The 12,281-nt window shown below is 40.7% G+C and overlaps 1 protein-coding gene across 1 annotated transcript; it reads right to left on the bottom strand.

Annotated features, from left to right (window-relative positions):
* Positions 1 to 252: 252 nt before the first annotated feature.
* LOC148676688 (uncharacterized) lies at positions 253 to 9,051 on the bottom strand. The gene is made up of 5 exons (XM_088611240.1): positions 8,913 to 9,051; positions 6,224 to 6,632; positions 5,278 to 5,358; positions 4,716 to 4,796; positions 253 to 4,388 (listed from the first exon to the last, which is right to left on the bottom strand). The coding sequence occupies exons 1-5, from the start codon at positions 8,934 to 8,936 to the stop codon at positions 3,466 to 3,468; spliced, it is 1,518 nt and encodes a 505-aa protein (XP_088467366.1). The 5' UTR covers positions 8,937 to 9,051; the 3' UTR covers positions 253 to 3,465.
* Between the last annotated feature and the right edge of the window lie 3,230 nt (positions 9,052 to 12,281).

The raw sequence follows: 12,281 nt of genomic DNA on the forward strand, positions 1-12,281 counted from the left end.
TTCTAGTGACTGTCTCTCAATTCTATCAGGACACTTAGTATTTTGTATTTTAAAAATGATACACGAAGAAAGTGAACATTTATAGAACTGCTAGAGTAATATGTCACTGAATTGATTGTAGGACTGGCGCTGCATTTTCTTCACAAACAAGTAGGTTACAGGTCATATTGTATTTTTATTGTGAATTTGATATCACTCTTTTTAATAATTTGTGTTTCAACGTATCATAAGAATATGTACTAGAAGACCTGCTGTAATGCAAAGAGAAAAGGTTGTGCTTTATTTCCATTTGAGTTATTGAAACATTTAGGATACACACTATGTACTTCACGTACCATGTACATCATGAAGGCTGTAGAAATAAAAACCAGCACATGGAATGAGAAGCAGTTAATGGGCTGAGGGCAGAGGGTACTGGTAAAGGGAGTTACTGCAGGCTGGAGTGAGGTTGCATATGGTGTGCCATTGGTATCAGTGTCAGAACCACTACTCTTCCAACTTTTTTTACAATCCTGAATAGTTAGTGAATGTGTGGAATTTGCACATGCTACACAACTAGGTAGAGTTCCAAATACCTTTCTACCAGTCACACCATCTAGAGAAAGCAGAAAAGCAATTGAATAGCCACAACATGCCTGCATATACTGATGAAAGAGTAGAGATCAAATCACATTTCAAGAGGATTTAGACACTGTTCTGATCTGGGGAGATACCTGGCAAATGAAATTGTATGTGGATAAATGTAATGTATAAGGTGCAGGTAGCACATGGATAAATTTAAATGTATGCCTTATATAGAACCGAAATAAAAGCAAAGCCTGAGAATACTATTGCTGATTCATCATGACAATGTGGAGAAGCTAAAAAAAAGGCCAACCATGTTTGGGTATATAATCAAAATATATATATCAACAAAAGTGATATCAGAATTATACAATACACTAGGTAGACTTCGTGTAGAATATTGCATTCAATTTTAGTCACTTTGCTGCAAGATGGGTATTGCTGTTCCAGGGGCAGTGCAAAGCAGATAAGAGAAACTAATTTCTGGCATGAATGGGATGTTGAATTTAGATTGAGTCAGCTAAGTCTGTCGCCTGGAACAGAGAAGATTCAAATATTCATAATCATGAAGGGTTATTGACCAAATTGATCAGGGCGACCGCTTCAAAATCAATGACACAATGACAAATTACACATTAAAAACATTCAGGAAAGATCATGGGAGTCTATGCTTTAAATACGCAGTTATGATGTCTGGTACAAAGTTCATCATTATTGAAGCCCTTGGGACCCTTTAAAAAATATTAAATGACTTTAAACCATTTACCAGGCCTCCTCTCGCAACCAGCTTTTCTTATGTTCTTCTGTATCTTAAGGCATTTTCCCAGATAGTCACTTTGAGATTTCAGAAAGCTGGAAAATTGTGGTAAAAGATGTATTAGCAACATTTGCATTAATTGCATTAAGATGTGTCTTAATAAATCCTTGTGTGCAAAGACTGCATATGAGCAATTAAATATAAGCTCTTAACTTCACACAGCAGCTGAATTGAAATAAATCCAGTCATACATGTCAAAAACAGAGCTCTATAGTACAGAGAATTGTTGGTATTAAATTCTGTAATATGGGTTTGAAGCAGTTAGAACATAGATGAATAGGTAATACCAGGATTACAATGTTACGCTGTTTATTATGAGTGCAATGCAAAAAAACATGCATTCAGTTTCCATTACACATACTGCAAAACGTATTTCTAGTCTTTTATTCTACTTTTCTCCATAAAGCACCAGAGTCTTTTAATTCTGGTTATCTGAAAATATATGTGCAGCGATATTCCCTACCATACTGAAGGCTCACATTCAAATATGGTTTCTACTTGACTAAGACTGCATGGTGCTCGATTCTGAAAAATATTAGCATTTTCTATTCCATGATCCTGTATTATAGCAGAACTACTTCCTAGACCATTAGAATAATGTGTCATCAGTAGCTGGATCGTTTTCCTTAGACATTTCATTTAAATCTTTTTTATTTAGAAAGGATAATAATAATAATAATAATAATAATAATATACAGAGCAAAATCAAATGACAACAGCAAAAATAAAAAAAAACCACAAAATGTATCCACAGAATCATAAATCACAAAGTACAATCACTTTATTGGAAACATTTGGAATCCATTAAATCCAATCCACCCTCTATTTAGACAGGCAGGCATCCGGATACTAGGAAAAAAGTTCTACAGGGAGACAGGTCTGCATTTGGCTTCTTTCTGTTTGCCTTCCTTCCTCCATGAGTTTCACACCTTCTAAAAGCCTTTTCTGGGTCACTTCCATTGGGACAGTGGCACCTTTTTCAGGACATATACCTGCATAATCCCAGCCTGCTCTTATACAGGTTAACGTTTTGTTCATTCCTACTAAGGCATAAAACAAATGTGTTTAGTGACCTTTTAGTTTCATTGTAAGTTTGTTTAATCCGGTTTGTTTAAATCAGCACACTGAAAGCCTGTTGTTAATTAAAACCTTTGTGAAATTAGGCAACCTCCTATGAAGAAACAAGCAATTTTCTGGAAAGACATTTAATTTCTCTAAAGGTTGGAAAGTCAAGGTCTGGCACACATCTTTGCCAGATTGTCTATTTTGAGGACAACATCAAAATAGATTTCCCAGCAGTCTAATTTTCTTACAGATCCAACTCCAGTTTCTATTGAAATAGTACCAGACGTCAGTTAAATTGCACAAGGTATCTCACCAGATCAGAACTGTCAAAACCTACAGAGGCAATGTGGCTTCTAAAAAGGTGCCAACTTCACATAAACAGGGCTCCCTGCCCACTGGTACGGCGATGCACATATTAGTAAGGATGGCATTCTGTGAGATGCTCATATTTCAGTTTTCACTGTGACTCGGGCAGCTCTAGATCAAGTTTTCTGGCTATGGAAGAGGTAAGAGGTGAACTAGCTACTTCCCGCATATTAAAGAGTCCATTTAAAACATAAGATTAGAGATCAGAGCAATAGATGTAATCAGAATGAACAATGAAACACATCAGGGGAACACAAGTAGAAACTACGTGGAAGTGCATCTAAAACCCAAGAACAGGAGGCACTTCCTTTCGCAAAGTGATTTTGGGAGTGTGGAACAAGCTGCACAGGCATGTTGTTGAAATCAGTAAACTGGCTTCTTTCAAGAAAAGGCTGAGTGTGATCCACAGATCAATCTGCTACTTACTACCAAACGGGCTCTCGTTCATGACCTTTCTTATGTTTTTGGAGAGCAAACCGTGGTGAGGGCTAGGAGAAAGCATAAGCTTTTCATGACAATGAAGGGCTGGAATAAATGGAGCTTGGCCAAAGTGTGCCAGGGAGGTCCTGTTTCAGTGGGAGAGTTGGCACCTTCTTCCTTTGGGGAGCAGGAGGGTGGGAAGTAGAGGGGAACACAGGGGGCTGGTGGGAGCCCTATGGCGGGGTTGTTGAATGCCTGGTGGGTGGTTCGTCCTCGTCACCCCAGCTGTAATCTCCCTCCTCGTATGTGGGGAAATCTCGGGACAGGGGCATTTCGCAGGAGTCGGGGTAGAGCAGGTAGCCACTAAAGGTGCTGGTGCTGTCACTGCTGGCGTACATACCATTGGTGCTGGTGTCCTTTACTTGTAGCCAGACGCGGTCGCCACGACTCAGCTGAAGCACCACCATCTGGGAGGCCGAGCCCAGGTCGCTCGGCTCTGTGGTCTTCACTACGGGTTTGAAGTTCAGGAACAGGCCCACCTTCAGCACCTTGCTGAAGACCACCAGCTGGTAGCTGAACACGTACGTGCCATTGACTGGTGCCATGTAGATGCCATTGAAGGGGTCGAAATGACCCTGGAGGTTGTATATGACTTTACCGAAGGGCACTGGGCGATTGGGAGCTGGGTAAATGGAATCTAGGGCAGCTGAAAACCCAGACTGGATAGTGGGAGAGCAGGGTCCTGGCACCCCCCTTAAGCCCTCATCCCCTTTCTCACCTTTGGTTCCTGGCAACCCGGCCTCCCCCTTCGCACCAGGGTGCCCTGCATCCCCTGGGGGACCCTGGGGACCCACCTCACCATGTGCTCCCTTCTCTCCATCCGTGCAGTTGCACTGTCCCTCTGCCCCATGCTCCCCTTTTGGCCCCTGTGTCCCTTGCGGACCTGGGGCCCCTATACTACCCATATCACCCTTCTGTCCCGGATGCCCAGGAACGCCATCTGCCCCAGGCGGTCCCCTTACTCCTGCAGGTCCTGGCAGCCCTGTCATCCCGGGTAGACCCAGATCTCCCTGACACACCACTGGGCATTGGCCTGGCTCTCCCTGAGGACCCGGCAGTCCAGGTATCCCATCCAAACCCTGGTCTCCTTTGTCACCTGCAAGCATAGCACAAGAGAGCGGCCTCAATGAGCGTGACCTTCAACCCTGTTCATTAGCTCCTAAGCTCAACCCTTATTTACAGCAGGCTGTAAGAAAACTACCAGTTCATCTTCAGCAAAATCTCTCTAGGAGCATCAAAATATCTTCGGTTTCCTCCTGTAAACACTCTTGAGGGGATAGCAAGTCATAGGACTACAAGTTGCCCAGTAGCCCAGATGTTGTGGTCTGAGCCTGAGCTGTATCGTTTTCCCATTCCCAGAGCTGGAGAGCATGAGAGTTGAATGAGAGTTCGGCAGCTGTGGAAGTTTAGGTCGGGGACTCACCCTTCAGCCCACGTTCTCCCTTCGCTCCCCGGAAACCACTGACACCTTGATCGCCCTTCTCTCCGTCATCCCCTTTCTGCCCTGTGAGGGACACAGGAGGTCGAGAGTGAGGCCAGCATGCGAAAACGAACCATTTCCTCTTTCAGTTCACTTACTGAGAATGCGTGCACAGTGACAGGGTCTAGGGCAGAAACAACAAACCCCTCTGCTTTCTACTGCACCACAGTCCAGCATTTTATCCATCAAAGAAAAAACTGTACGCTATAGAACACTATCAGAAGAAAAGTAATCTAACATATTTCTAAATGTAAAAATAATAGATCACAGTAATAAATCTAAAGACTCAATCTCCCTCTACTTTTTCTGTAACATAGAAAGGTACTATACTGTACGTAACACACAGAGAAGATTATTGAGGGTCTCTTAACCTTTCTTCAAAACCTTTCAGAAACAGAATTATCCCGGAAATATCCCACTGCTGAAATCACACTACTACAGAGTTGCGATTTTGGTCCACTAATTAAAACTATTGTTCTAATTCCTGCAGGGGCCTGATACTAACCTTTGAGCCCCTGTCGGCCTACGAATCCCGGTCGTCCTCTGAATCCACTGAACCCTCTTGGCCCTGGACTGCCTGGGTGGCCTGTGGAAATATAGTTCTGGTTTGGATTTCATTGCCACTGTAATTAACTGCAGTAAGAGCATTAGTACTGTAGGTATTTTATAGGAAGAAGCATAATGCAATAGAATAGTCTAGTTTCCAAGTCTTGAGGAGGGTGGGACATTCTCAGCATACAGCTGTGCTAAAAGACTTCTCACAGTGTGCGCTTGAGGGCACTGTGGTCTTTTCTCAGGGCAGCAGTCTGTGGTCCAGACCTGTCATGTAGAGGGAGTAGCCTGCTCCAGGCTAAATGTACAGGGGAGAAGGAGGAAAGCAAGAAAACGAACACAATTTGAAAGCCTATGGCAGAAACATCTGGAATGTAGAGTCTCAGACTTGCCTGTTAAAGCCTTTTAGGGTTCATTTGTCAAAAATGTGTAACTTAATTCTGAATTAATGACTGGATTGCATATATCATTAGTTTTTTTCAAGAAACAATAAGACTGATCCACATTGCTATTTCTGATTAAATTTGGTGAACAGAACACAGAGATGTAAGAGGAAAAATAAAGTCCCATTTTGCCTAAAACCCTATGTGTACAGAATCGTTTACCAAGATGCATTGTAGAATCATAGATGCTGGAAAACATTGAAGAGAAGGTCTGACAGACTCTGATATCACTACTGTGATAAACTCACATCATAAGGTTGTCTTATTTCTTATATTTTGCACTAAGAGAAGTGAAAAGATGTGCTCAATTTTAAGTTAGCGTAGTCTTTAAAATCACTTTAAGGCCTTGAGATAAAGTTTACATTTGTCCTCTTTTAAAAAAAGGAGAAAGATTGGTCGGAACAAACACCAGAACACCAGAATCCCTTCTCCCGCTTCTAGGAACTGAGCCGCTACCTGGAAGGCCTCTCTCCCCACGATCCCCCTTCGGTCCCATAGTACCCTTGCAGTTCATGCACAGGCAGAACCAGGGGACGCTCTCGATGGGCGGCGGGACAGGAGATTCCAGCAGCATCTGACAGTAGGACATATCAGGCTCCAAACCCACTGTCTGACTCATGTCAGGGACAAAGGAACGGGATGATATGTTCCCTGGAAACGGGTCATTCTCTGTCAGGGGGAAGCGCTGAGGAGAGTATATGTGTGGTTGATCTGCGGGGTTCATGGGGTGGTAGTCTTGGTTGGGAGGAGGGTTTGGCGGTTTTTCCGGTCCACCCCGTTCTGGCGGAGGATGTGGCGTTATCATCGCTCCACACAAGGGCCATAGGAGCTGTAGACACAGCAGGAGGAGCGGCGTTTTCATTATCTGCAATCGAAAAGATTAGTAAATTCAGCCACTGATTAGTCTCCAAATATGTTATGCAATGATTCATTGAATTATAATCTATTTACAATTGCCCTACACAAATCATTCATTTAAGTTTAAAAAACCTTACCAAATGCTTTTTACACTAAAGATGTGGAATTTTCCAATTCCTTACATTTTCACCAATAAACAGGAATTTCTCTAAGAAAATACATGGTTTTTAAATGCAGTTCTCAAACCTGTTAAAGATCATGATTAGTTTGTCTGAGTCTTTCTCAATATCTCTTTACTATTCTGAAAAAATAAACAAAAAAGTCTGAAACCAATTATTTTTGTCATTTAGGCCCTGTGCACAACACAAAATGTCTATTCTGATTTAAATCAATGTTTAGACCCCCTTTCAACATCCGTTAAAAGCTGTTTGATATTTTCCAAATTCAATTCTTTGAATCCTATGACATCCACAGCTCCACATCACTATATTTAGTCCACCTAGGAGATAGAGTCTTTGTAATTGCTCTGATGTACGATTGCAGTTACAGATGATGCTTATTAAATACTCCTATTTCAATGCTCCCATTTTCTTAACATACAGAATTTACAGGAGCCAAGTGCTCTCCTCTCATCTGTCTGCCCATCCGTTTTGTAGCGTCTTTATCCAGTACAGGGACATGGGGGAGCCGGAGCCTATCCTGGCAAGCCACGGGCCCAAGACAGGGTACTCACACTAGGGCAAGTTTTCCCAGAAGCCAATTAACTTAGCAGCATGTCTTTGGACTGTGGGGGGAAACTGGAGCACCTGCAGGAAACGTATGCGGACACGAGGAGAACATACACACTCCACACAGACAGCACACCAGAGCCAGAATTGAACCCAGGGCCCCGGCACTGCAAGGTACAGTAGCAATGCTCACCACTGCGCCACTCTCTTCTCATTTGTAATCTTTTATATATTCTTATGTTTTATTTAGTAAAACAGGTCAAGACATAATGTAGTGTTAAGTGAAAAAATGCCTTACTGCTTTTTGGCCTTTATACACCTATGAAATTCACAAAAAAATGATTGTGGTTAATCCACAATAAAAAGTATATATTGGTATAAATAACGAAACTTGAACATTCAATAAGGGTTGTATTCAAAGTCACATTCATTATTATTAACATTAACATGATGTCAAAGGAAGAGCTATGACTAGGGCTAAATATTTTGAAATGATAGACCACAGTAGGCAGAATAAAGAATCCTGAGTTGACATCTCTTTTTAGTTTTTACAGTTATAGTTTTCCATTTTCCATTTATCCATTTTCTAACCTCTTTATTCAATACAGGGTCGTAGCGGAGCCGAATTAGACCCAAAGTCCACTCCAACACAACTATTAAAAAACATTAAGTAATCAATACGTGGAGTTCACATACAGTATACCATGGCATGGTATAAAACATTCAGTGGTCAGAAAAGACAATTAAGGCATTTCTACAACCAACACATTGAAAAGACTAAAATTAGTCTATTTCCAAAAATATTACATACAATTTGACCATTTTTAATGTTTCATTTCCGTCCTCTTTACTGCTACTCCAGGAAGTGTTGATACAGTACATGCGACATTAGCAACGACACTACAACCATAGTAATTGAGAAAAACACACTGCAGATTTGTAATTTTCTGTGGCTTTTGTTTTATGCAGTCTGTGGTTATAAATAATGATCTACACAACAAGAATCACACTCTCCATACTTAATGTAATCGAAAACATGCAAGGTGCTGTCCTCTTCTCATACTGTATTTTACCATTTCCGTTGAAAGATATCAAAAGAGAACAATCTCTCTAGTACTAAAAGTTTCCCACTGTCTTTATTTAACCTTATTAAAGTTTACTACTTCATAGCATAGTACACCCAGGTCAATCACACCATACCATGATTAAGAAGAGTTCTCATAAAGCGTAATAGAAATCTAGCAGTGAAAATGCATAGTAGAGACATGAAGAAACTGAAACATACCAACTACATACAACCAAAACTCAACCTTTACAAGGGTTCTGAGTACAGTGATAATCTTGTTTTTTCAGCACTGCCACTGTCAATGTAAGCATAACACAACCATCCAGAACTCTCTGGCAGTGAGCTTTGAAACTCAGGGCTCATTGTTCCTACACCCTATTCCAAAAACGGAGGAATTCCAGACATTTCCCAGGGACACCAGAATGAGCTTAGACGAAACAAGGCTTGCGTCCGCCAAAAGGAATCGACCACTTGCGAAAACCAGCAATCTTACCAGTCCAGTGGTACAGTGAGTCATTAATCTGGATGACAAGACCTCTCCAAAGTGATCACCCGGGACTTGGGCATTATCAATATATAAGCCTCGCCCAAAATGTGACTACTGCAATCTGACTCACTGCCATTAGTGATACCTCACTAGCGTTCAGAATAAAACAACAGCGACATAAAGAAGCCGCAGTGAAATAACACCTCTTTGTGAGCCCTGATAGAAAACTAGGGCTTCTGCTTTTCCTATTGAAGGAAGTAAGATGACCTTATTAGCATTTCATGTTTCACAGCTGCAAAAAAAATAATAATAGGCTTTTCAGCTACAACTCTCCTCTTTGTTTCAGACCTTGATGCATCTGAATTGATTTTAAGATAACGGTTCATACCTCCCTTCCCGGTTTGAAAGATGATCCTTTTGGGCCCGATTATTTCCATAACAGGGTTCTGGGAAAGTAAATCTTAGACAGCCTCATTTATGACCACGTGTCTTTAACTGGGTTTACTGAGAATGAGGTCCAACGAAGGTCAGCTCTACAAAGTACAGCCTTCCAAACCTACTGGTCAGTTCAGCATCATTGCTCACATTTGTTATGTGTCTGGTGGACACGAGCAAACAAAATATAATTTATTATTTGTAAATGGATATTATGCACTACTATACTGTAACTTCACTTACAGATACTGATTTCAAACATTAAATGTCCATAAACATACTATTGTGACATTGTGGAAGTAAGTCTCAATGCACTCGCAGCATGACTTTTTGATATCAAAAGCTGTTTCGTCAGCACTATTTCAAATTAAAGAATTCTGTATAACCCAAGTTAGGCTTTCTTAAGAAGTATAGCTCTCTTAATTTAATCTGCCTGTTTACCAGACACAGTAGTATAGAAATAAAAACATTCTGAATGCTTTGAACTCTCCTGTGTCCTAAAATGTCCTTCATGCTTTGATGTTTACTTTCTGGGGGCCGCGAAGTCCAATTAGTCCATCAATTAAAATTCCAAAACAAGTGGAATTCTGAATGGTGTAAAATTTGCCAAATGTAAGAATTTCATACTTTGGACAAGACTTTCCTTGGGCGTCCTGGCTACTTGGTCATTTAAGATCCCAGGGCTGTTTGTAATATTGGGGTTTGGTATCTCTAGTGTACTGGTTATTTCCAGTGTGGACATGTTCAGTCTGACCATGGCTAAAGCTTCCCTTCGGTTTACTCTTTACCCTTTCAGTTCACAGTTTCTCACGCCTTCACCTGATCTGCTGTACAGTGGGGAAGCTGGAGCAGAATGACTTTTCTACGTCATCCAGTGGTATCCAGTGGAGGACAAAGTGGGTCCCCTATTGTACAGTACCTTGCAAAAGCATTCTGACGCTCACTATGGTGTTCTATTTTGTGACATTACATAATGGTGCCTACAATCTTTTAAACTTAATATTTTATTTAAAAGTTTAAAGTTCTAGCATGCCTTAATAAATTGGTGTCACGGATGAATTCCACCGCCTGCCTGTTAGATTCCTTTCCCACTGTTTTATGCCAATCCTGTCTTTCTAATCGCTGTCCTATGGTCTTCCTTGAGTACTGGTGTGGAACCAACGGCCTTAAAAACTGCTGCAGTTACCCCTGTGCCTAAATAACAAATGTGGCATCTGACAACCTAAACAAATTTTCACTCTATATTGAACCTACCCTTTCTTGCAAAAAAATGTGTATGGTGCTGTTACAATTCGATTGAACAACCATTTCATTGCCAATAACCTCTCCGAGCCCCTCCAATCTGGTTTCAGACAACTACATAGAACAGAGCTGCCCTGTTTAAAGTCACTAACAATTATGTTTTCTGATTCTGGTTCTCTTTCTATCCTTATTCTTCTTGACCTAAGTTCTACTTTTGCAACATTCAACTTAATTTCTTACTTTCTGATCTTTAGCCTATGTTTGGAGTTTCTGATACTGCTCTTAAATGGTTCAAGTCCTACCTCACTGGTTACTACAACTTTGTTTCTCTTGGTATTTCAGTTCTGAAATTGGACTTCTTAAGTCTGGTGTTCCTCAGGAATCGATACTGGGCCCAAATCAATACTAGGACTCAAATCTTCCTTCATTTAAACTGTGACAAGACTGAAGTCATGCTTCTTGGCATCCCTTATCTACTATGTAAAGCCAATGCAGAAACCCTATCTGTGGATGGTACTGTGCTTGAGTTTAAAATCTAATTTGAGGAACCTAAGGGTGATATTTGATCCAGGCTTGATGTGCAACATGTGCAACATATTGTAAAAACATCATTCTCCCACCTGAGAAATATTGCCAGACTATATCCCATGTTGTCACTAACTGTTGATGAAAAGCTGGTAAACACTTTTGTTTTCTCTCAAATTGATTAGTATAATGCACTTCTCACTGAGATATCCAAGTCCACATTGAACAAGCTACAATATGTCCAAAAGTTGACAGCACCAGAAATTTGTGCCCCAGAGCTCTGGATATCTATCCCTATGGATATCAGAGAGTCACCTTTCCTGAGGTCTTTCAAATCTAAAACCTTCTTTTTTAGAAGGGCTTTTATTTAACTGGTTCTGTGTTTGCTCCATTGATTTCCTTCTGTATTCCAAACCCTCAATGTAACTGTTTAATTCTCCTATCTCCTTGCATTGTGTATTTTTTTTTCTCTCTGTAAAGCACTTTGAAAAGTTACTTTCAAAGGGCTCATACAAAATAAAGTTTGTTTTTATTAAAACATGACTGTTCAGACTAAACACGTCTAAGAAGAAGATACAGTAAACTGAAATACGATGATTGCATATGTATTTAGATCCATGAGCTCAATATTTGGTAGAATAAGTATTTTCAGGTAAGACTCCACATACTTTGCATACCAGCTTCGTGCAGTTTTTGCCATTGTTCTTGGCAGATTTGCTCAAGCTCTTTCAAGCTGATTTGGCATGCCTTATGGACTGCAGTTTTCATGTCTTCCCACATATTCTCAATATGATTCAATTCATGTCTTTGCTTGGGCCACTAAAGGACATTCTTTTATTATATATTATTCTTAGGTGACTCCAGTGTAGCTTTGACCTGGGCCATTGTCCTGCTAAAAGGTGAATTTTGGTCTTAGTTTTAGGTTTGAAGCAGGTTTTAAATTTGCCTGTACTTTCCTCTGTGTTCTCATCAGTCTTGACAAGCTTCCCAGTCCCTGCTGATGAGAAGCAGACTATATCATAATGCTGCCATCATGCTTGACAGTAGACTTGGTGTTGATTGAGGGATGCACTACGTTGGATTGTGTCAGATGTTAATGCTTTGTATCTAGAACAGAAAGTTCGACTTTTGTCTTGCCTATCCACAAATGCCTTAACTAATGCCACAATACAG

This window comes from Lepisosteus platostomus, chromosome 2 (assembly GCF_059453375.1).
Source record: "Lepisosteus platostomus isolate fLepPlt1 chromosome 2, fLepPlt1.hap1, whole genome shotgun sequence".
NCBI classification, from domain to species: Eukaryota; Metazoa; Chordata; class Actinopteri; order Semionotiformes; family Lepisosteidae; genus Lepisosteus; species Lepisosteus platostomus.

Excerpts from the sequence above, each read along its gene's own strand:
- LOC148676688 (XM_088611240.1), bottom strand. The coding sequence starts at position 8,936 with ATGACTCACTGTACCACTGGACTG. Across the intron at positions 5,359-6,223 it reads TGGGGAGAGAGGCCTTCCAG|GCCACCCAGGCAGTCCAGGG; the intron begins GTAGCGGCTCAG and ends ATATTTCCACAG. Across the intron at positions 4,797-5,277 it reads AGGCCGACAGGGGCTCAAAG|GGCAGAAAGGGGATGACGGA; the intron begins GTTAGTATCAGG and ends TGTCCCTCACAG.